This window comes from Scyliorhinus canicula, chromosome 1, assembly GCF_902713615.1.
Source record: "Scyliorhinus canicula chromosome 1, sScyCan1.1, whole genome shotgun sequence".
In the NCBI taxonomy this organism is placed as follows: domain Eukaryota; kingdom Metazoa; phylum Chordata; class Chondrichthyes; order Carcharhiniformes; family Scyliorhinidae; genus Scyliorhinus; species Scyliorhinus canicula.
The window spans coordinates 229,262,828-229,287,782 of record NC_052146.1 but is presented as its reverse complement, the minus strand read 5'-3'; the positions used below and the strand labels follow the sequence as shown (position 1 = coordinate 229,287,782).

General features: G+C 38.9%; 1 protein-coding gene across 1 annotated transcript in view; it reads right to left on the bottom strand.

Moving 5' to 3' along the window:
* Positions 1–24,955, bottom strand: part of usp34 (ubiquitin specific peptidase 34) — a 347,321-nt gene that overhangs the window by 145,276 nt on the left and 177,090 nt on the right. Inside the window, 14 exon segments of the mRNA XM_038808956.1 lie at positions 1,788–1,940; positions 2,066–2,190; positions 2,627–2,667; positions 3,931–4,013; positions 4,129–4,329; positions 4,796–4,882; positions 7,950–8,033; positions 9,132–9,254; positions 13,086–13,177; positions 13,180–13,210; positions 20,504–20,713; positions 20,885–20,985; positions 21,590–21,737; positions 24,383–24,509. Of these exon segments, the coding sequence (XP_038664884.1) occupies positions 1,788–1,940; positions 2,066–2,190; positions 2,627–2,667; positions 3,931–4,013; positions 4,129–4,329; positions 4,796–4,882; positions 7,950–8,033; positions 9,132–9,254; positions 13,086–13,177; positions 13,180–13,210; positions 20,504–20,713; positions 20,885–20,985; positions 21,590–21,737; positions 24,383–24,509 (1,606 nt within the window).

Below are 24,955 nucleotides of genomic sequence, written 5' to 3'. Positions count from 1 at the left end.
AAAAATGAATTTTTAAAATCTCAATACTGCTCGAGAATTGCACGATCTGAGGCTGCTGTAATGCTACATTCTGGATCTCCACCCCTGTCTCACTCGCTGTCACACCCTCCTGTCCATGACCATCAAGTACCTAGTTCTAGAGGCGTGACTGCCTCTTGGCACAATGTGCCGAGGTAACTTTCCCCTTCCTTAATGCATTACAATGTCCTGTGCTCAGATTCCAGCTCATCAACTTTGACCTGTGTTCTTCAAGCTACGGACACTTTATTGCAGATATGGTTGCCGTAGATTACACAGGTGTCCACCAGCTCTCAGATGCTACACATGCAACACATCACCCGACCTGTCATCTTTAAGTTTTACTGAATTAAATGTTTGACTTGTATCTCCCCAGCATCTGTTTAAATTCTGCCCCGTTTGGGGAGGAATAAAAACTTAAAACTCACCAACTATTCACCTATCTGCTCGTCATAATAATTCCTTTTGGGCTTCAGTTTTCATGTCCCTCTGCTGGTCTCAGTTTCCCTGTTTTGGCCCATTCCTTTTATGCAAAAGGTCAGAACAGCACCTCCTCCCTCAATGCATCAAATTCCTTTACTCACTCACCAAATTCTCAAGCTCACACTGTCTTGAAGCTGCACTCATGGACGACCTGCTATCTTTGCGTTTCTTTACTTGTGAGCTTAGCAAGGTCACCTTTATGTTTACTAGCTGAAATTCTACAGAGATGAATCAGCACTGCTGGCTGGAGAAACAAGCTCTGACGAGCTATTTAACTAACCAGCTGTGGCTGCTCTCCTGTAGAAAGCTTGTTTATCCCGAAAGAAACATAACTTTAACAAGTTATAGTTAAATGCTAAATTCACTCGACTAGATTTTAGAAAGAGATTGACCTTTAAATTCCCTCACAAAGGGCAGCATGGTGGCACAGTGGTTAGCATTGCTGCCTCACGACGCCGAGGTCCCAGGTTCGATCCCGGCTCTGGGTCACTGGCAGTGTGGAGTTTGCACATTCTCCCAGTGTTTGCGTGGGTTTCACCCCCACAACCCAAAGATGTGCAGGGTAGGTGGGTTGGCCGCGCTAAATTACCCCTTAATTGGAAAAAATTAATTGGATAGGACTCTAAAAAAAATTTTAGAATTTAAATTTTTTTTTAAAGAGTATCCAATTCATTTTTTCCCAATTAAGGGGTAATTTACCGTGGCCAGTCCACCTACCCTGCACATCTTTGGGTTGTGGGGGTGAAACCCACACAAACACGGGGAGAATGTGCAAGCTCCACACGGACAGTGGATTGGACACTAAATTTTTTTTTTTTTTTAATTCCCTCACAACATTCCCAAGCTCACACTGTCTCAGGCTGCACCCAGGGACGAGCTGCTACCTTTTGTGATGGCCTGTCTGCTGGATCTTCAACATTCCTTAACTGCCACATTTCCCAAGGTCCAGGGAGAGCTGGCCAGCTAACTTGAAATTTAAAATAGAGGAAAATTTCAACAGCGGTTGGATTTGTGTTTTAAGATTTTTAAAGCTTTGCCATCCTGCCTAACCCAAACCCACCCTTTTTGGGGGGGGGGGGTTTAAATCCCCCCCTCTTTGAACTCACTTTGCAACTGGATCACTCCACTCTGCAGCACTTCAGCATGTTACAATGCTGCACCCACTGTGGTTACCTTTAGATCAGCCAGTTATTTTGATAAAGACACCCAGCAACAATGAGTTGAGTATATTTAAGCATTTTGTAGTTGTATTGCCATATCCTTCAAGTGATCAAAACAAATCTTACCCTGACTGGCTTCAAAGCTTGGGCGTCAGGAAGAAACTTAAGTAATGTTGATGCAGCTAATAAAAGGAAAGATCGATTTATTGATTCTCCACCATCCAAACCCGATAGGCATAACTTGTATAGACCATTGCAAGCTTCATGTCGAACTGAAGTCTAGAACAAAAGTCATCAATTACTGACAAGCTAATATGAAGAACCAATCAGTTTCTACAGTCAACTAGAAAAAGGAAATCAATTATAACTAGCCATATTCATGCAAATCAAAATTTGAACCTTACCTCGGGTACAAGCAGGGTTAACTTTTTCAACCAATCATGCAAATGTTCACTATCTGCCAGGCTGGATTTTACCAGTGAACAACAGTGAGCCCAACTCACTAATAGCCACATAGCATAATGAGTAACTGGAAGGTAAAACAAGAACTTGTTTAATAAGAAAGAGAAGCAAGCATGCTAAAAATATGCAAAAGGATTTGAGCCATTTACATCAAGATGGTAACCAAACTCTCTATAAATTTTCCTCTCCCAAATACCTGGTGAATGACTCATTTGTCGTAATTACAAAACCCAATAATATTTGAATGTTTTCTACGTAATTGACAGCAGTTTAAAAGTTTTCTTTTAAATATCTATGCACTTAAACACAGTAAGCCACAAAATAATTCTCTATTCGGAATAGGTTTTCTCAAAACAAGAAATTTCTTAATGGATAAAATAGTTTTGAACAAATTGCTTCTGTAAGACCAAACACTGCTATTAATAAATTATACAATTTGACAAATATCATTTATTATTTATAGTTTATGAACAATGCATTATATAAACTGATGTATAACTTACCTTCGTGCCTGGATCGGTGATCTGATTGAGCTTTAAGTACTCTATGGTATAATTTTGAAAAATAAACTGTTTAAATTATTTGTAAAAATATAATCTGCTACCAATACATTGGGCCGAAGCTTGCTGCAGTGGGGCAACTCACAGTGTCCACTGTTATTTAGGCCTTTTCCTGCACCTTCCAGCGTCACATTTTTCTTTGCAGCATGACTTGTTGAAGTATGGGCTGATTAACAGCACAATGCTGTCAACAGGGCATCTAGTATATTAGTGAACAAGCCCAACAATGTTTTGACTTTACCAATGAGGTTTAAATATTTTGAAAGAAGCAGAGAAATGACAGAGGAGGGTAAATTAGAGTCAAATTGAAATGGAGAGAAAAATAAAGGTTGAATTGAGAAAGGAGAAACAACATTTTTAAAAATTGAAATTATTTTTATATTTCTAATAATTTACTAACAATAATCTAATAATCTTTATTATTGTCACAAGTAGGCTTACATTAACACTGAAATGAAGTTACTGAAAATCCCCTAGTCACCACACTCCGGTGCCTGTTCGGGTACACAGAGGGAGAATTCAGAAAGTCCAATTCACCTAACAAGCACGTCTTTTGGGACTTGTAAGAGGAAACCAGAGTGCCCGGAGGAAACCCAGACACAGGGAGAATGTGCAAACTCTGCACAGACAGTGACCCAAGCGGAAATTGAACTCAGGACCTTGGCACTGTGAACCAACAGTGCTAATCATTGTGTTACCATGCCACCCCTACATGAAGGAGACAACAGTTTTAACTGATCCCTTATAAGGGATTTGACAAAGGGATATGAGCTTTGACAAAGAGTCATCGGACTCAAAACGTTTGCTCTTTTCTCTCCCTACAGATGCTGCCAAATTTGCTGAGATTTTCCAGCATTTTCTCTTTCGTTAACTGAACCCTTTGAGGATCTGGGCTAGAGTGGCATTTAAATAACAATGATCACACCGTTAGAAGTTGCATGTTTAAGCATGAGGTTTAACTTTATGGGGAAATTTAATGAGCAATTAAGTAAAGTCCAGGAAGTTCTTAAAAATAGTGGGAGGTTAAGGTGAGATGTTGTAATCAATCAGCGAGTTCTGGCGATTCGTAACTTGCTGTATATCGCTTTATCTCATGAACATGCTCATTGATTTGAAAGTTATTAATTGTGCGTGTCATTAACAAGCCGTTGTTTTTCCAGGAAGTTTTGGCCCAATATTTTGCACTCACTTTTGAACCAGTGCATGAAGCAAACAAGAAATATTTAAATAATTAAAAATAATTTTACCTATGAGCCAAGTTGTTATAGGTGTACGCAACAGACATTAAACGATATATCAAACTAGAACCGTGCACCAGACTGAGAAATACCTATAAAAAAAACAGATTTATATTTTGTTGTATACAGTGTACAATACAGACAGGCATCTAAATGAACAGGTGAACCCCAATAAAAGTGCAGCAGAAGAAATTAAAAAGTACTAGCCTCAGTCAAACGAGGTATGTGCAATCCTTTCCCATGATCTCCAGCTCCTTTTCTTGATTTACCAGGCCAAGTTCTTTTCCTATGGTTATCCAACATACCAGACCAGGCATAGATATCATGATAAGCCAGGTCCAAGTCAGCTGGATCAACTGCAAACTGGCACATTAACTTCAGCAGGCAAGCAAGACAGTCCAGCTGCCACTGTGAAAATGCAAGATAGTAAACAAGTAAAATTCAATTTTAACACATTTGTTTTAAAAGAACAGCATCAGAATTTGAGTACCAAATATATGGCACACAAGGCAATATATAAGGCTTAAAATAAAAGGCGAGGCACTAAACCTTTACTAGTCAAAACAAAATCAGCATTTTGACTAAGCATGATTTTCTGTTATCAATGATATTAGAGGGCAGCACGGTGGCACAGTGGTTAGCATTGCTGCCTACGGCGCTGAGGACCTGGGTTCGAATTCCGGCCCTGGGTCACTGTCCGTGTGGAGTTTGCACATTCTCCCCGTGTCTGCGTGGGTTTCACCCCCACAACCCAAAGATGTGCAGGGTAGGTGGATTGGCCATGCTAAATTGCCCCTTAATTGGAAAAAATAATTGGGTACTCTAAATTTAAGAAAAAAATCAAAAAATCAATGATATTAGAATTAACTCTTACCACGGTCCATGATTCCTGCTCTTTGGGCTCCAGAATCCCAGACAGAAAAATTTCCAATAATTGCTGTAGTCCCCCAGCAGCAACAAACTGAAACATGCAGAACATTTCAAATAAGGGAGGTAGATGTAATTAGCAACAATCACCCATTCAGATAATGAGTTAGAGCTCGGTCAGAAACACTTTTATGGAGTTCTTAAATGACCCAAATGGCCAATTGTTTTTCTTCAGAAAAATCTTAATTTTTCCTGGTGTCCATAATTTTCCTTTTGTGGTTCAACTGTCCAACCACATAGCCCCACAGCTCCATTTTAGCAACATCAATTGTTTTAGTCGGGCGGGGGTAAACAGAAACTTGTACTGAAAACCTTTATTCTGCGAAAATTTCCAGCTCCCAATTAATGTTCATACAGGGCACCACTCTTCTCTGACTGGTGGCAGGATTTCTGAACTGTCCTTTGAAAGTTAAGAGCATAACTGACTTAAAATGTCACTGCTTATTTGTGCCACTGTTTTGATGGATGTATTTGATGGAATGTTTACTATGGTTGGAACAGGATTTTGAAAGGCATGAAATGCACTTAAAATGCCATTCAGTGTGAGAGGTAGCAAATAGCCCCTTAGACTTTAAATTTAAAAACTGAAATTGATAGATTTGTAGTACGAACAAACCATGGGGCCCAATTCTACAAGGAAAGCCAACTCAATCCAGAGGAGGACCTCAAATTTAAATACAGTTAAATAACCGGCTCCTTGGTACTTGTACTAAGTGCAAAGAAGAAGCACATCAAGGCATGGACTTCACCTCAGGCTAACAATGAGCTCTAATAATACTCTTTCTTTTAAGAGAAGAGAACGTTTGAACACTTTCATTTTTGGATCATTACAGTCCATTACCAAATTTGAAGGATTACAAAGCTTGCTTTATTCCAATTACCAGTTTTCCAAGAAAAACAGGAGCAGCAGCACAGACACTGAAGTTCAGCACTACATGTTTAGAAAAATAAGCATACCGCAAGCAAACACATTTGAGTTTATAATATATTCAGGATAGTTTGTTAGAATGCGTTGTAAACCAAGCAGGGAACAGACTATTTTAGATTTGGTAATGTGTAATGAGACAGGATTAACTAGTGATCCCATAGTAAAGGATCAGCAGGAGAAGAGTGATCAAAATATGAGGAATTTCATATTCAGTTTGAGGTAAGAAATTTGGGTATGAAAAAGTATCTTGAAAACATAAATAAAGGCAATTACAAAGGTATGAAGATAGAGTTAGCTAAATTGGATTAGAAAATAGGTTAAAAGTAAGATGGTAGATAAGCAGTGGGAGAAATTTAAGGAAATAATTCTTAACTCTCAAAGGGGATGGGGTCAGTTGCAGTGCTCAGTTCAGTTACACTGGCTAATTACAGAGTTAGACCAGATATTGACAGTGTAACATTTCCTGGATAAGTATCGAGGAAATGTTACACTGGTTAATATCTGGTCTAAGTATCCAGGTAAGTACCCCATTTCTGGCCCAAGTCATTTACACTAAAATCAACATTGAGACATTTCACTCCACTGAAATTGACGCCGCCCCATCCCCAATAATATTTTTACTCTAGATTTCTCCCAGTCCTTTTTCATAGTCAGCAAAACCTTATATGATAATCAGTGTCACCGAAATGTGCTCCTAACAATACATGACTCACCTCATGGCTCTGAACCAGATCCAGCAATGTGGCGTTCTCCATTGGGCCAAAAACATACTGATCTAGAAAATTTTCCTGAGCACTCTCCTTCATACTATTTCAAATAGGATACTTAAAGCCCTCACAATCGTGACACTATCGATTTTGTGCAACTCTGTAGCCTCCCTGCAAATGTGTTTCTCCAAATCTTTGCCACTGGAAGGTGCCCATTAGAATCACAGAATTGTTATGGTGCAGAAGGAGGCCATTGCCCAGTAGTGCGATGGTACCTTTATTAGTTCTTAATTTTAATCAAACAAATTATTCTTGCAGAGTCAGGATCAATTAAACCGTTATTGTACAGGTTTCAAAGGTTATCTAGAACTAGGAAGGAACCACCTGAGCCTCCAATTATAGCTTTTCTACACAAGAATACAATTTACTAACTTGTGTCAGTACGGCTTAGAAAGAAGGATAGGGAGAGGACGGGAAGTTAAGGATACTTTCCCTAGAGTAGTTGGAAAAGTTGGCCCCCACAAGCTTCTGTTCGGAGATGGTTTTCGTCAATGCGTATTTCAGTGATGAGATTACAGGGCTAGAGGGAGTATTGCCCAAATTGGCAGATGCCACTAAAATAGGAGAAATAAATACTTGGAGACAAAAGAAAGCTGCAGGTTGGTAATGCTGAAACAGTGAAATGGGCAAAAATGTAACAGCCGTGCACTCTGGGTAGTGCAACTGGTTAACGGTTAATTCAACTTCAAACGGCAGGAACATGAGCCGTGCGGAAGGGTAGAAAGATTTAGGGATTAGGTTAAAGGATATTAAAAAAATAAATATTGAAACTAAATATTTCTTTCAAAAAGAAACTTTAAAAATATTGACAATGAGTTGCTATTGTATAAGTGAAATTCTGATGGTAAAACAGTCAAATTATTAGGAATATAAACAACTTGCTCAAGAAATCAGATTTTTGTACCATGTACAATAATTTAGTACTTGATGAAAAGGGGACATACATTTCAAACACTGAGGGAACAACACTGTGTTATCAAATAAACGGATAGGCACTATAATATTATCCCACCCAACTTTAAAAAATAGAAAATGCTGGAAATGTGCAGGCGGCCAATAGCATCACCTGAAGATGACAGTAATATTTCTGGTAAGCATCCTACAGGCGAATTATGAAGTTTTGTTGAAAGATTTCAGCCGGAAAGACCCTCTACCACATGAAGATAAAATGGTCTGAAATGATCTACAGAAAATTGCTGGCTACTGCATCTATGTGCTGCAAGTGACTAGGGCTGATTTCACAGATAATTTGTAATATGCAACTACTCCTCATTGCATTTTCCTGAAGAAATAATATTGCTTTTAGCAGGAGCCTGTGTAGTTACGATCACAAGTCTTGCCCCAACTCCCATTGGGCTGACAGTGATGTCAATACTCATTTCACTTTAAGAAAATATGAAGCAAACCTTGCAACTCCAGGAATTTTTACTATTCTCAATCTGATCTTCACTTGAATCATCTGAGTCAGGATATAGGTCACTGTAGCTACCCTGAAATAGAAGTGAGATTCAAAATTTATTGCAATAATTCAATAAATCACAAGATAGCAATCTAAATACTTTATTAATTTTGTTTCACTACAAACATAGCTAAGATTTAATCTATATTTTGTAGACAATTTACCCTGATTGAATTTTGTTAGTTACATCGAACTAGTAAAAGGAGCCCAGAATTTTAACAAAATACATTCAATACATTCATTTTCTTATGGTTGAAAAAGGCTATATTCTTTTCTGTATCTTCATCATATATATATTTTTTTAGAATGGTGATAGGGGTCAATGAACTGCACTAGTGTTTAACAATAATTGAGGAGATTAGATAGAATAGTGGTTAGAAACAAACAGAAAATACTACAGTCAGCAGCTAAACAATATCTGTGTAGAGAGAAACATAGTTAATTTTTCAGGATGGTGCCATTTAGTCAGAACTGGAAAATAGTAGAAAAGGTTTAAAGCCAGCGTTGAGAGGAAGGAGCAGTATGGGCGAAGGGTGTAAAGAACAAAAGGAAAGGACTGTAAATAAGGTTGAAAGCAGAATGATTAAAATTAATAGAATATTACAAGCACCTGCTTTCCAAAAAAAAGAGTAGTGATTATGATCAGTGCCTTATGAAATTACTGAATTTGATGTTGAATCTAGAAGATTAGAATCATAGAAATCCACAGCATGAAATGAGACCATTTGGCTCAAACTGGTTGATTAGTCTTCCAGCCTAATTCCACTTTCCAGCTCTTGGTCCGCAGATTTGTAGATTACGGCACTTGAAATCCCAAGTGCCTTTTTTTAAATGTTAAGAAGATTTCTGTCTCTAGCATCCTTTCAGGCAGTGATTTGCAGATCCCCATCACTGTCTGGTGTGAAAAGATTTCCCCTCGAATCTTATCTAAAGCTCCTACCACTAACCTAAATCTATACCCTCAACTATGCTTGTAGATTGGATGCAAGAGCTCAAAGCAATCATCCAATCTGCACTTGGTCTCTCTATCGTGGATATACAAAAAGTAAATTGTTATTTCATGTGGAATAATTGTCATAACTTTTCAAAAGAAAATATTTTACATCAAGCAAATAAACATATCAATTACCGTAGATGCTCTTCTTATTCTTCTGTTAGGTTTCCCCAACGCCTCAATAATTTCCAGAGCATATAGGAGTTTATGAGGACTTTTTATTCGAAGCAAGTCCTTCCAACAAAATCCATCATTTCCCTTCGATAGAAACACATTTGAACAATGTTTACAACAATGTTAAAGTATAAAAAAACATACAAGCATGCACAAATAATTCATACATTCAATTAGCTGTACAAAGAAAAACAGTATAGCACACACAGGAACATGCCCTTCGGCGATCAAATGTCCTATCTGGACCAACCACCTGTATCCTTCTATACCCCATCTGTTCATGTATCTACCTAGATAAGTCTTAAAGTTTGCTAACGTATCTGCTTCAACCACCTCACTTGCCAGCGCATTCCAGGCCACCACCACCCTCTGTGTAAAATAACATCCCCCCCGCACATCTCCACTGAATCTATCCCCCCCTCACCGTAAAGTTTAGCTCCTTGTAATTGTAATTTCCGCCCTCCAATTTTTCACCCATCTATACCCCTCATAATTTTATAAAATTCTATCAGGTCGCCCCTCAGCCTCCGTCGTTCTAGGGAGAACAATCCCAGTTTATTCGATCTCTCTTCATAGCCAATACCCTCCATACCAGGCAACACCCTGATAAACCTTTTCTGTACAGTCTCCAAAGCCACCGCTACCTCTGGTAATGATGACCAGAATTGGACACAGTATTCCAAATGTGGCCGAATCAACGTTCTATATAACTGTAACATAATCTGCGAGCTTTTATACTCGATGCCCTGTCTGATGAAGGCAAGCATGCCATATGTTTTCTCAAATGTGCATAGATCATATCTATGAGAATCTTTTCCAACAATTTCACTATCACGGACGTCAAGCACTGGCCTATAATTACCCGGGTTGTCCTTGCTACCCTCCTTAAATAACAGTACAACATTGGCTATCCTCCAATCCTCTGGGACCTCACCCGTGGCGACGAGGGAAACAAAGATTTCTGTTAGAGGCCCAGTGATTTCATCTCTTGACTCCCTCAGTAATCTGGGTAGGTGCCACCTGGCCTGGGGATTTGTCTACATTAATGCTTCTTAACACACCTAACACTTCCTCCCTCGTAATGACTTGTTCTAAAGTATTTATATATTCCTCTGAGCTACCACCAATCAACATGTCCCTTTCCTTTGTGAATACCGAAGCAAGCACTCATTAAGGATCTCACCTACTTCCTTTGGTTCTATGCATAATTTCCCTCCTTTGTACTGAGTGGACCCCAACTCTTTCTCTAGCTACCCTCTTGTTCCTAATATACGTATAAAGTGCCTTAGAATTCTCTTTAATCCTATCTGCTATGGACATTTCGTGATCCCTTTTTGACCTCCTAACTCCCTTGGGCTCTGTTCTACTTTCCCTGTATTCTTCAAGTGCTTCATCTGTTTTTAGTCGTCTAGACCTCATGTATGCATCCATTTTCTTTTTGAATAGACTCGCAATTTGCCTGGTGATCCACGGTTCCTGAATCCTACCTTTCCTTTTCAATGGCACAGCCTGTCCTGCATTCTCATAAACTGCTCTTTAAAAGACTCCTACATGCCAAATGTGGATTTAACCTCAAACAGCCTCTCCCAAACAACAGCCTCTAACTCCTGCCTAATCTGGTTGTAGTTAATCTTCCCCCAATTTAGCACTTTAATCCTAGGACCAACACTTGTCCTTTTCCATGAGTATCTGAAAGCTTACGGAATTGTGTTCGCTGTTCGCCACATATTCCCTCACTGCACCTTTGTGAACCGGCCAAGTTCGTTCCCTAGTACTAGGTCAGGATAGCCCCCTCCCTAGTCGAACTATCCACATATTGTTCTAAAAAGCCTTCCTAGACACATGTAACAAATTCCTCACCATCCAGACTCCGAGCCCCAAGGGATTTCCAGTCAATACAAGGGAAATTAAAGTCTCCCATTACAACAACCCTATTATTTCTACACCTATCCAGAATCTGCTTACATATCTGTTCTTCAAATTCCCGTGGGCTGTTGGGAGGCCTGTATTACACCCCCATCATAGTGATTGCCCCCTTCCTGTTTCTGAGTTCTACCCACACAGTGTCTCGTTACTTGATTCTTCCAATACTCTAACCAGTATTGCAACTGGCCCACCTCTTTCACCTTCCCCTATCTTGCCTAAAACATCTATATCCTGGAATATTTAGTTGCTATTCCTGTCCCTTTTTTTAACCAAGTCTCCATTACCGCAACCACATCCAAGTTCCGCAATGAATCAAGGCTCTAAGTTGATCTGTTTACCTGTTATAATCTGTGCATTGAAGCAGATGCACTCCAGAACCCCAGGCCCACCAGGTTCAACCTCCCCCAGCCTGCTCTTCCTCTTAGCCAGCCTGGCCCTGGTACCATTTCCATCCCCAGTCTCTACATTGCTGGCATACTGTTCTGATTCCCACCCCCACCACATTATTAAACCCACCCGAATCATACTAGCAATCCTCACAGCTAGGATATTGGTGCACCTCCAATTCAGGTGTAACCCATTCTTCTTGTTCAACTTGCCTTAACTTCCCTGTAAGACATCCCAATGATACAAAAAACTGAAGCCCTCCCCCGTGCACCGGTTCTTTAGCCATGTGTTCAGCTACACTATCTCCCTGTTCCTAACCTTGCTAGCATGTGGCACGGGGAATAATCCTCAGACCCTTGAGGTCCTGCTTTTTAATCTTCTACCTAACTCCCTAAATTGCCGATGCAGGACTTCGCTACTCTTTTTACCTATGTAATTCGTGCCAATGTGGACAATGACTTCTGTCTGATTTCCCTCCTGTTTTAGAATGCTTTGTACCCGCTCAGAGACATCCAGAAGTCTGGCACCAGGGAGGCAAACTACCATCTGCGAGTCCCTCTCGCGGCCACCAAAGCACCTATCTGTGCCCCTGACTATTGCTTTGCTGTACTGAACTGTTTTTAGAGAGAGGTATGAAATAGAACAACTCAAATACTTTTGTTTATACATTTCCCTATAAAATTTAAAGCTTACATTTTTAAAAAAGCACGGTTAGAAAATCTACAACACCTCGAACCCCACTCTCAAGCCCAGAAGTAAACCATTCTTGGGGACAACCTTGGGGTATTTTACTTTTTGTGGGCTGGATAAGTGAAACAAATTTTATGTGACCTAATTCAATGTCTAGGTTGCAGTAAAGCAGTCCATGATTTAACTTTAGGTTTTCTTTCCTTGAGGTGGATGAGTGGTTTGCTAGGCAACTTCAATGCCATTATAAGCAGTTAATAGTAAACCACAATAGTGTGGGACTAGAGTCACTTAAAGACCGGACTATGTCTGGAAGACAATTTTCCTTCACTACGTGAAGATTAGTGAGCATGTTGGATTTTATGACAAAGCAACGGTTTTTATTACCGATTATATATTTTAGAACTCTTAAACTACCATGGCTGGGTGTAAACTCGCGTCAAACTGATTACTCCAGGCACCTGGGTTATTAGTGGCAGTGGCATTGTCACTGGACTAATAATCCAGAGACCCAGGTTAATGCTCTGGGGACCCAGGTTTAAATCCCACCGGGGCAGGAATGGGCAATAAATGCTGACTCAGCCAGCGACGCCCACATCCCATGAATGCATAAAGAAAAAATTACTCTTGCTCATGTGACGCATGAACACTAGCATCCTCTAGTTGGGCCAAATTGCCTGCTTATGTGCTGTACATTCAACAAATTCTACACTACTATTCCTAGCAATTAATTAAATGTGAAAGTATTAAGCACATGCATCACAAAGTGCTTTAAATTATAATAATTTCTGGCCATCAACTCTAAGATAATGAAAGAATTAAAATTCCTTTCTAATATAACCTTGACTTCCTGCATTGACCTTGAATAATTCACTGTAAAATTTAAAGATAAGAAATGTATAATAGTTGCCTCACCGGTTCATCAGAGATGTTCTGAAAAGCCTGCAGCATGTTTGGACATGTAGGGAGCAGCATTAACAGTTCCCAAACACGTCTAGACAGGTTTCTGCGTGGAGGTGCAATTCTTCACAGTGTGCAGTCTGCATGCAACAACCAGGAAACAGAAGTATTTTGTTTAATCAAATTATGGATCCAAGAACAGTTGAGATAAAAACAAATCTATGAAATACTAAATCTTACATGTATCTCTTTATTAAACCTGTGCAGACCCCAAAATTATCTTAAATTCTACAATATTTCTCAAAAACTCTAATTATTGCAGGCATGGGGTGGGTAGAATATATGCACAAACCTTTTGCTTCAATGCCGAAGCATCAATAAATTAGCTTATTTATTTTTAAGCCCGACGCATCCTATAGATTAGGGTAACCATGGGCTATGGTCAGAGTCGTACTAACAAATCAAAATGTAAATACAATAAACGTTCAACTAATTGCTATGAAGGAAAAGATAATATTCATATCTAATCAAATACGACATCATGTTTACTTTTCTAAGCGCAATGTAACTAAATGTTCTATAATGCTGTCAAAATACTTTAGCAGTCAATAACACAGATATAAATATCCTTGTCTTTATTTTCTTGTCCTGAAAACTAATTTCTATGCATATGCCATTTAACTGACATTATTCTCTTCACATCTCCGCGATGTACTCAACTCATGTCATAGGCAGGCATCGAAGATCCAGATTTTGTTATTAAATGAATCAAGCACCATTTGCCCAGTACAGGTTCCATAACAGCAGTACAATGATCAACCATAAAGCAGAAGTTCCAACCAAGAGAGGTTCCTTGCACAACTACTAATAGAAATTTGGTGTACAGAAAGTGGCTTGACATATTCTAGGTAATTCTCTTTGCCCCTTCTTTGGAGATAGCCAACCAACTGGGCCGTACCATCATCTGTAAAGTGCTAATTTGCTCTTGCGCTACTTTAAGCTGTGACCACACGACAAACTTTTGTTCAATGCAGAGCAGTTTCAGTGCACTATGACTTTTTAAGTCCGAGTATAAATTGAGGCAAAGATATTGATACCAAATGCAAAGTTAAAGAATGTCCTGACCCACATAACATTATCTTCCTCATGGTGAAGTAATTTAACTGGTCATTTGCTATTTATGCACATTTGTCGTGCACATTTTTTTTGAAGTGCAGTCATTGTTATTCAATTGTAAAGCACCCCATATACACATTCTTTCACTCTTAATGTTATATTCAATCTTTACGGGAGTACTATTGGAATGTTAAAATATTGGGGAGGGAACAACGGTATAAAAATAATTGCAAATATACAGACTATTTTTCATAATCATCAGTGATGCCCATATCCCATGACTGAATTTTTAAAAAAGTAACAGCTAACATACTTCCAGAAATTATACGAATTAGATGTAGGTGTAGACCATTTTGAACTCAAGTCTGTTCTGCCATTCAATAAGAAGGGTTATATCATGGTGAAGATGTCAAAAATGTTTTAATTTAAATATGATGAGTCAAATTCAATTGTTATGGAGGATGATTCAGAGGTCCGGCTAGTTGAAATATTTTTCAAAAACTTGGGAGATGTTTTTTAAAATGCAGACACAGAAGCAAATGGAGGCCGGGGACTAAAAATTAAATAGAGTGCTTCAGAGTGCATCTTACAAAGTGAAAAACCTGATGACGATTTAGTGTCTGACTTTAAGAACAGAGGAAATGTCTGAATCTAGACAGTAAAAAATGCAATAGTAGCATTATGATTTCTCATTGGCATTCAATTCACAGTCACCAGTACCTAGAACCCAGATGGCTTGCCAGCAATCAGCAAATTTATTCTTTACAGCGTTAACCTGACCAAACAAACTCAAAACCTTTTGGACCCCTCATACATGCTAATTCAGGATCTTGACTATACAAAGTCTAATACAGGTTTTAAAAGAAAGCAACATAAAGAGTGCAAAAACAAGTTACTGATCTTTTCAGACCACATTCCTGAAGGTCCGAGCCAAGAACCAAAGGTTGTTTTGGTGGAGTTTGATGCTGCAGATATTTACGCTAAAAATTGTGCATATTGCAGGCAGAAACAATGTGATTGTGGATGCCCTGTCAAGAGTTTAAAGAAAAAGGCATGGTGACAATGTTTGAAAGCCTGGTGAACGTATTAGGTTTATGGAATTGCAGAGTAAAACTGTATGTTAGTAATGAATATTCTTTGTAAAATGCAAAGTATCATTGTTGTTACCTGAGTAAAATGCAATACACTATTTGCTGAAGTGTTTATGATGTTAAGCGCTTGCCGTAATCAGAATACTGATGGAAAGAAGCCTTTACTACTTTCTATTTTGCAAGGGGCTGAGTATGACAATGTTTGATCTGGAAGCAGTACCGCAAGGAAAACTTGTAATTTCTTTAAAATGCCCGTGGAATCTGTAATTGTTTTTTAAGAAGGTTAAAGCACATGAGTTGCATTAATTGTTAAGGGATCAATTGTACTTTTCCAGTGAGAATAAGAAATACTGGTCATGTGACCAGGTGATCCTTGACCTGGAAGCAATATCAATATGAAGAAATTTAAGATACAGGTGCTATGTAGCCAGACACACAAGAATGCTGCAGATGCAAAGGAGAGCTACAAGCAGAGCAGCTGGAGGGTGAAGGTGATCAGCACACATATGGACACAAAGGGAAAGCAGATGGAGACAGAAAGATAAACCGAGAATCCTTTCAGGGAGAAAAACAAATTATTCTCAGAAAGGTCAATTTCCTGTTTGACTGAAAAGGAGACAGAAACTCTTGGAGGTACCGTGTGAGCTGGCTAAAAAGTTATGAAACCTAGAAAGCTGTGTGAATAGCCTGGAGACGAGCTAGGTACTTCTTTTAAACCAGAAGCGGCCAAACTGTGAACCGGGATGTTATTGGTTTCTTTGTTGAAAATAAACCCTGGAAGGCTACACCTTCAGGACTATTGTGACCCGAGGGGGAGAGGTTTCATAGAAGCGTGTCTTGCTGGTGATAATTGTACCCCTGAAACTCAAAGGTGAAAGTTGTTATCGGACAGCACTCCTAGCCTACCCTGCATGGATAAAGAGGAGCATGTCATGGAACTCTGTGGGTGTATAGTGTCACATTTGTGTGAGGAGTGATATGAATGCTTATGGCCGTGTACAATGTATCTTTGTTTTGTAGATTATTTAAAACAAAATTTTTTTATTAGTCTGGATTACATATTGGTGCTCACTATGCAAAAATGTCCATTACGGCATTCTTTTAAATTTACAAATCACATCAGATCAATCTCTCACTGCATTTGAAGCACACTACAGGGTTCAAGTTGTGTGTACAGATGGCCAATTAAAGATGTTGAGAATAAATTTGGGTGACACCTCAGTACGGTAATAAGCTGCAAAACTTAGGGATGTTAAATCAAGGCCCGTTCTGATGAATGCCAAGATTCCATAACACTATTTAAAAGGAGAGATTTCTACTTGTGTTCTGGACGGGGGCAGCAGGGTAGCATGGTGGTTAGCATAAATGCTTCACAGCTCCAGGGTCCCAGGTTCGATTCCCGGCTGGGTCACTGTCTGTGTGGAGTCTGCACGTCCTCCCCCTGTGTGCGTGGGTTTCCTCCGGGTGCTCCGGTTTCCTCCCACAGTCCAAAGATGTGCGGGTTAGGTGGATTGGCCATGCTAAATTGCCGTAGTGTCCTAATAAAAGTAAGGTTAAGGTGGGGGGGTTGTTGGGTTACGGGTATAGGGTGGATACGTGGGTTTGAGTAGGGTGATCATGGCTCGGCACAACATTGAGGGCCGAAGGGCCTGTTCTGTGCTGTACTATGTTCTATGTTCTATGACACCATTTCTTAATTTGTGATACCAGAAACACAAGAACTGCTTATTTATCTCACTGATGTTAGCAAGGTATTCTTTGGTGTAAAAAAGAAGCTATGTTTGTCTACAAAACAAAATAATTAATTGTATATGAAATTCTTGAAGAAATTTTTGAGTGATGTGATAAATTGATATATCAATGCAACTCTCATTTTTCTTTCACATCATCTACCACAAATTGTAGATGTTTACTAATGCTAGTAAGTTTGCAGAATAAAGGCATTTTCCTCAAGCAGACAAAACCTTACATATGTCATATATAAAAATGTACCTCAAATTAACACTTACCCACTAATTATGACACGTGGGATTTCTGCCTCTCTCCTGACTGATACAAATTACCACAACAAACCAACAGATCAAGATTTGGCCATATTAACTTCAAGTTAATTAATCAACAAAGTCAAATCATTCAGCAAAAAATCCAAACATCACATCACAACACTAAATACAACCTTTACACCCAAGTTCTAGACAATTCTTTGAAACAGTGACGAGACTCTGAAATGAAAGACTTTGATCAGATTTTCATAATGTAATATATATTAATCATTTAATCTCTGTTCATTTCACAGAATTTGGATCTCGAATCAGATTGAAGTGATTAACAAACCTGCCTGTAAACAGCTCAGAAACCTCAGAAATCAAATTGGTTAATCACCTGCAGCTAGATACAACAGTATTCCTGTGAACAGTTTGCACTGAAGTGCTTAAACAATTGGATCCAATAACCAACTGATTGCTTTAACTTCAGCATGTAGTAACTCCTAAATTAAACCCTTCATACCTGGACTAACCTCCTGATGATACAGTCTCAATAATTCCATTCAGACATGGGGGGAATTTTAGCATGAATGAGCAGATGGATTGGGGTGCAAGTGGCAGGGGGCATATGAGGGGACGTTAGATGCCTGCCATGAGGTTGATTCCAGCCTGCCGACCTGTGGGTTTTACTGAGACAGAACAAGTGACTGACAAGTAACCTGCCCAGGAAGCATGTTGGCATTTTAAATGTTAGCGTACTTCACCTTATTTGCGGATTTAATTCTGAGCTACCAATCAAAAGGCAAGTGCCTTCATTACAATTTTTGTGTGCTCTCTTGCTCTTTCTGAACCAACCAAACCCCCCTCCCCCCCCCCCCCCCCCCCCCCCCCCCCCCCCCCCCCCCAAGTCAAGGATCAGACCTACCTGGTCCTGCTAACTCCTCTGGAAGTGACCCCTGCCCAGCCAGAAGCCACAGAGTCAAAAATGGCATGTTGCAGAGTGAGCACTCCAAAGCATGTGAAGACCGTGCTGTTAGCAATTGTTGATGTGAAGTATATGGATTTTCAAAAGGCATTTGACAGTGCCACACAGCAGACTTGTGAGCAAGTGAGCAAAATTCTAGCTCATGGAATAAAAGGGGATGTGGGAATTTGGATAAGAAAAAGGTCGAGTGGCAGGAGATAGAAACGTGATAAATAGTTGTTTTTCAGATTGGAGGGAGGTTTGTAGTGGAATTACCCAGGGGTCAGTGTTGGGACCCTTTCTCTTCCCAATGCATATTAATTAGCTAAACTGTGGTTTTCAGGGCATGATTTTTTTAAAAATATAAATTTAGACTACCCAAATCATTTTTTCCCAATTAAGGGGTAATTTTCTAGCGTGGCCAATCCACCTAACTTGTACATCTTTGGGTTGTGGGGGCGAAACCCATGCAAACACAGGGAGAATGTGCAAACTCCAAACGGACAGTGACGCAGAGCCGGGATCGAACCTGGGACCTCAGGGCATGATTCTTCAAATTTGCAGTTGATATGAAGATTGGACACGTGAACTGTGATGAGGATAGTCTTGAACTTCAAAAGTACATAGCCATGTTAGAGGATTGGGCAAACAAATGGTAGATGAACTTTAATGTAGAGAAGTGTGAGGTGATTCATTTTGGCAGAAGAATATAAAGAGGCAGTACAAAAAAGGGAAAAACTCTAAAGGAGGTACAGGAACAGAGGGATCTTGGCGTGTGTAAATCATTGAAGGAGGCAGGGCACGTTGAGAGAGCAGTTAATAAAGCATATAGTATCTTAGGCTTTATTAATGGAGCATTGTGCACAAGAGTAAGGAAGCCATATTGAACTTGTATAAGACATTAGTTAGGCCTCATCTGAGTACTGCTTCCAGTTCTGGGTGCCATACTTGAGAAAGGTTGTGGCGGCATCAGAGAGAGTACAGGGGAGCTTCACAAGAATAATTTCAGGAATAAGTAACTGCAGCTAAGAGAACAAATTCGAGAGGTTAGGCAAGATCCTGAGGGGTATGGACAGGGTAAATAGTGAGAAACGGTCCCCATTCAAAAGAGCATCAAAAACTAGAGAGTACAGATTCAAAATAATTGGCAAAAGGAGTAAAAGTAATAGGAAGAAAAATATTTTCACCTAGAGGGTGCAACAAACTTCCTGAGAGGGTAGTGGAGGCAGATTTGATTGAGGTATTCAAAATAGAATTGGATTGCTACCTGAAAAGAAAGAAGGGCCACCTTCTGCTCTGTAACTATTCTGTGGATGTGAGAATCCCATTATTAAATACTGAGCAACCCATGATAATGCATCCCTCCACAATCCTTAATGCACTGGATCTAGCTTAATTAGGAAGCACACACATAAAATTGCATTGAGATCCCATCACAGATTGGGAACTAGAATGAATTGTTGTTCTATAAGCCACAGTGAAATAAATGCCAATCTAAACTCCTACTCCGATCATAATGGCGTCAGGAACAGCTGCACATGTGCTGGTGGCCGTCTGCGTGTGCAACTATTCCCAATGCCTTTCTGCCTTAACTCTTGTTAGCTGCAAGATTTAATAGCTCATGAACAACGCCCCACCCAAACTGACAGATCTAAATCGTAAATACTCTCTGTCATTATCACCAATTAGTATAATGTCAGATATGACTATGATACAAAACAGTAACAAGTTCAAGGGTTGTTATAGAATTGATTACCCAAATTGCATTTTTAAATCTCAATTAGGGAAGAAAGCACCTTAGTGAACTGGGTAGATTAGGTTTTGGCAGGTGGGGGTCGAGGGCAGGATGGTGCAGGGGGTTGTGGGATGAGATATGAAATGTGGTTCCATGAGCTCGCTGGATGAGAAGTGGGAAAGGGGAAAATAAAGAGTGCCTCCTTGAACATGATTCTACTAATTAGTCTGGGCTGCTGAGTTTTGCCACTTCAAAACATTATTTAGCACAAACTATTTAATGCATTCCTGTTAATATTGCAAAAGGCAACTTTAACCCACTTGTATTTATTTGCCAACTCTGGACCTAACATTTCTCATCAGTGGATGACCGAATTAAATAAGGGTACCACTAGCTCTACACAGAATGGAAAAATTACTTTAAACAGTTTATTAAAGAAATTTTCTGAGTCAAATCACCTTGCCATTTTTGTATCTCTACGATATAACCATGAGGCTTTCAATCATGACCCAAAAACATTTAATGGCTTTCAAAGGCTTTACCTCACTATCTTCCATAGCTTGATCTACAGAAGGTGGTTTAAATGATGCCAGCATTTCAAGCAAGTCAAACAAGGTTGTGAGATGTGGTTCTTGAAGGAGTAAAAGCATTGGAATATTTTCCTTTTGGGGCGGAGGAAGGCAAGATGCAGGCAACTGAATGCCATCTCCCTTGCGTTCCCTACGTGGGGCTCCCAGTGATACAAATACCATCTGAAAAATAGCACAATTAAGTTAGGTACTATTGAACAATCATGCAAAAAAAGGATTTCTTTCTCCTATCAGAATTAACATTGCGGGAACTATACATTCGACTTGATTGCTTCTAATTGTACAACACAGCCCTATTTTTCAATTGGAAAAAAAAATCAGTATTCAAAGTACCTGCATATCTTTAAATCCAAGTTCATGGAGTGTTTTCTCATCATAATCCGTGGTCAGCTCATGACCTGAGGAAATCATTCTGACAGGCCCCATAAGACCTCCTAAAAAAAGCACAGAAAATTCAAAATTAACTTCCTTTGCATTTGAGTTGATCCAAATCAACAGCTCAATTAAACTGCATGAAAAATGTTTAAATGTATCTCATATAACTGGAATTGATTGAATAAGTCACTTGTGAAATAAATGATTGCCACAAGTCATATTCCATTCATCGCTTTTGCCCTATGTCCCCCCCCCCCCCCAACACAATCAGAATCAATGCATTAACTACAGCTAAGAATTGTAGAAAAATACAATAATGAAAAGAATGACATGAGCTTAAGGTGCAGCTGCACTTTTGCAAACAAGAATGAAAATGGGCATTTAGAGATTGAGAAAGTGATCTAGAGAACATGTGCAGAATAAAGGCTTGGGGAGGGGTGAGGGGTGTCACTGGGCAAGGAGAGATGATAAAGCTAATTCGGAGGCAGAGGGAATCAGGCCTCCCAGGGATGAAGAGCATGAACTGCCAGAAGAGAATGAACTGCCAGATCAGAATTGGGAGCCCAGAGGAAGCAGTGACATTAGTACATTTAAACCTGGTTGACATTATAAATATAATATTATATATAAAAATATACACATACATTTCATCCACTAGCTTACCTGGAAAATCTCCCTGTCGGCTGCTTTGGCCAAATTCTTGGAGTTGAGCTTGCTGACTCATTTGTTCCTTTTGTAGATTTTCGTACCAGTGGGTAACTTCAGCGCGCAAGTCTGCAACTTGGTCACTGGGATACATTTCAATTGTCATCTAGTAGTGAAAATGAAATTAATTTAATTACATTTTGGAATATTTATTTCCGAAACATCTAATTATGCATTTATTTCCAGACAAAAACCATTCTAGATAGAATTAATTGCATCATCAACCTATTTGACAACAGAATACTGTGAAGTCGGGGTAGGAAGAAATGAATCTGCATCTGCACAGCAATTTTAGTTCAGACCAATTTGATTTAATGCGCTTGCAATGAATTAAGTATGAATATGCAATTAATGCTGGGACCAATAATAAAAAAAAATATATATATATATATATTTAAAAATTGGATCCAAACAATAATTGAACAGTCATAACCAAGGAACCTATTGAATGAAAAAAAAAAGCAATACGTAAATTAAGGAAAGAGATTGCCCTAACATAACCATAACTTAGGCCCTTCAATGCTGTCACTAATTATTCCAAACAATAGTCAACACTGGATCCGGAACAGCAACTTTGCTTCTCTGATGGACAGGATGAGTTAATAAAAATGGCTGAGGATTACCATTACCCAGTGTTGGTATTTGCCTGTGAGGAACCGACCATTGCCAATGCTGAATCTACCCAATGGTTGCTACCATCAGATGCTGTCCACTATCTATTAAGACACCAGTGGCACTTCTATTCACTGTTCAATCAAGAAAACAAAATTATGTTTTGATTTAAGAATTTGAGATCATAATCAACAACCCAAATTTCAAAAGTGATATCTTCCTTGTTCTATTAGATGTAAACTAATCTGCACTAAAGTTAACACATTATGAAATCATGATGGTTTTATTCAGAACATTTTGAAAGATTACCAAACATCATTGTGCAGAAGATTATCAGCCAAACCCGAAACATTTTACAATTTTTTTTTATTAGCCAACTAATAACAGCCCGTAACAGCCTCCCTGAACAGGCGCCGGAATGTGGCGACTAGGTGCTTTTCACAGTAACTTCATTTGAAACCTATTTGTGACAATAAGCAATTTATTTTTATTATTATTTATTATTAATGCAAATATTTGTTAACTATGCAAATCCAAACATGCCAGTTTGTGCAAAACTAATGGCTATAGCAAAGAAGAAAAATTTTATGCATGGAGAGCAACAAGCCAAATACAAAGCAAAGCAACCTGCCTTTTATACAGTCTTCCTAATTTTTTCCAACGGGAATCAGATATCCGAAACAGAAAGTAACCATGGGGCACACTATCTTTTGAAAGAGTATGTCTCAATATTGAAACTGGTTAAACAATTGTGACCCATGTCCTGCTCCTTACAAGACCGTCTGCTATTATATTTCAGCTTCCTGATGGATAATACAGCAGCAAAGACTGAATTATTGTAACAAAATGAAGAAACAAATGCAGTGTAGGAATCTCCAAATGTGTGGAGAAAAATGAAAATTTCCATGCAAAGCTTCTATTTGTCAAGATACATTCAAAAGAAAAGGAAGCTTACATCAAATACAAATAGAAAATCATATACAGTTAGTGACAGATAGGTAGGAAAATAAATAGTGATGGGGAGAGGAAGAGACACTACAAAGGGATTATGGTTAGGTTAAGTGTGTGGGCAAATATCTGGTAAATGGAATATAGTATGGGTAAATGGGAAATTGTCAATTTTGGCAGGAAGAATAAAAAAGGGCATTATCTAAATGGTGAGAGATTACAGAGCTCCATGATGCAGAGGGATGTGTGTGTCCTTGTACATTTAAACGCAAAAGGTTGCTATGCAGATACAGCACGTAATACGAAAGTTAGTAGAATGTTATTTTTATTGCAAGGAGAATTGAATACAAAAGCGGAGAGGTTGTGCTTCACTGAAACATACAGGAGGATCCTGAGGGGTCTTGCAGGGTGATGTGGAAAGGATGCTATTAAAAATAAAGGGTCGCCCATTTAACACAGATGAGAATAAAAACATTTTCTTAAGGGCCATGAGTCTTTGGAACTCTCTTCCTCAAATGGCAGTGGAAGCAGTCTTAAATATTTATATGGCAGAGGTAGAGAAGACTCTTGACAAGCAAAGAGGTGAAAGGTTATCAGGGGTGAATAGGAATGTGGAGTTGAGGTTACAATCAGATCAGCCATGATCTTACTGAACGGCAGAGCAGGCAGGGTGGCTGGCCCCTCCTCCTAATTTGTATGTGCATATGTTCAATACTCTTCCTCTCATTCACCCCATACAAACCAATTCTGTCATACTACTTGAGAAAGTGGAGATGCAAAGCAATAACTTGGAACTCGTGTTTTATTTTGCGCTGTCAAGATTAAGGTCATATTTTACTAAAGCAAATGTTTGCTATATACAGCACAATATGTTCAAGGCTGGATTTATTTGACAATTTTTCATCAACTTGGTACTTTGCCAGTTTGGTTTGTATCTACAGTTAGGAAAGAAACTACTGTTTTCTTTTAATGGGTGCTGGCAAATTTGATTTGCATTTCCAGAATATTCTGTTCTTCGCTCCCATTTTCATAATTTGTAGTGTTGATTAATTCTGCAATTTCCATTATTTATGTTCCATAGTAAACGTAACAAATTCACAAAAATGCAAATTTATTGGAATATTATAAAAATGGGGATAGAGAAAGAATGAATGAAATATTCTTAGCAGCATTTCACATAATTTTAATTACCTTATCAGGCAGCCCAGCTGGTTGACAAACAATTCGTAATGGTAAAGACTGCTTATCACTAAGTGCTTTTAAATGACTGCTAATACCTGTACCCTCGATCTGCCATTGTCGCAAATGATATGCAAACCTAAAGAAACAAATGCAAACCAAAACTACCATCAACAAACATCATATATTGTGCCTTTAACGCAGAAGAAAAAGGTTAAAAATCTTGGATAAGAATTTTCCTTTAGTCGGATTGTTTATTCAGAACATAAAACGGCATATACACTTCATATAAATTGTAATTACCAAGTTGAAAACGACATTCTATAATTGTAATAAAAGTAGTGTGTTAATAAAGTTGACAACCAACTAGTTAAATAAAGCTTTTGATGCCAATGAAATTTATCAGTTCCAAATTTTCAGTAAATTACTCTTTTCTGAAAAAGACATCTTTTAGCTGTCTATTGCAGAACTGTAATTACTTGACATGACTTATGTCTTCTGACTGAGTCCATGCAACATATAGTAAAATTCATAACCTGATGGGCCTCCAAGTCTCCGCATGTATACGCCACAGGAAAACACATA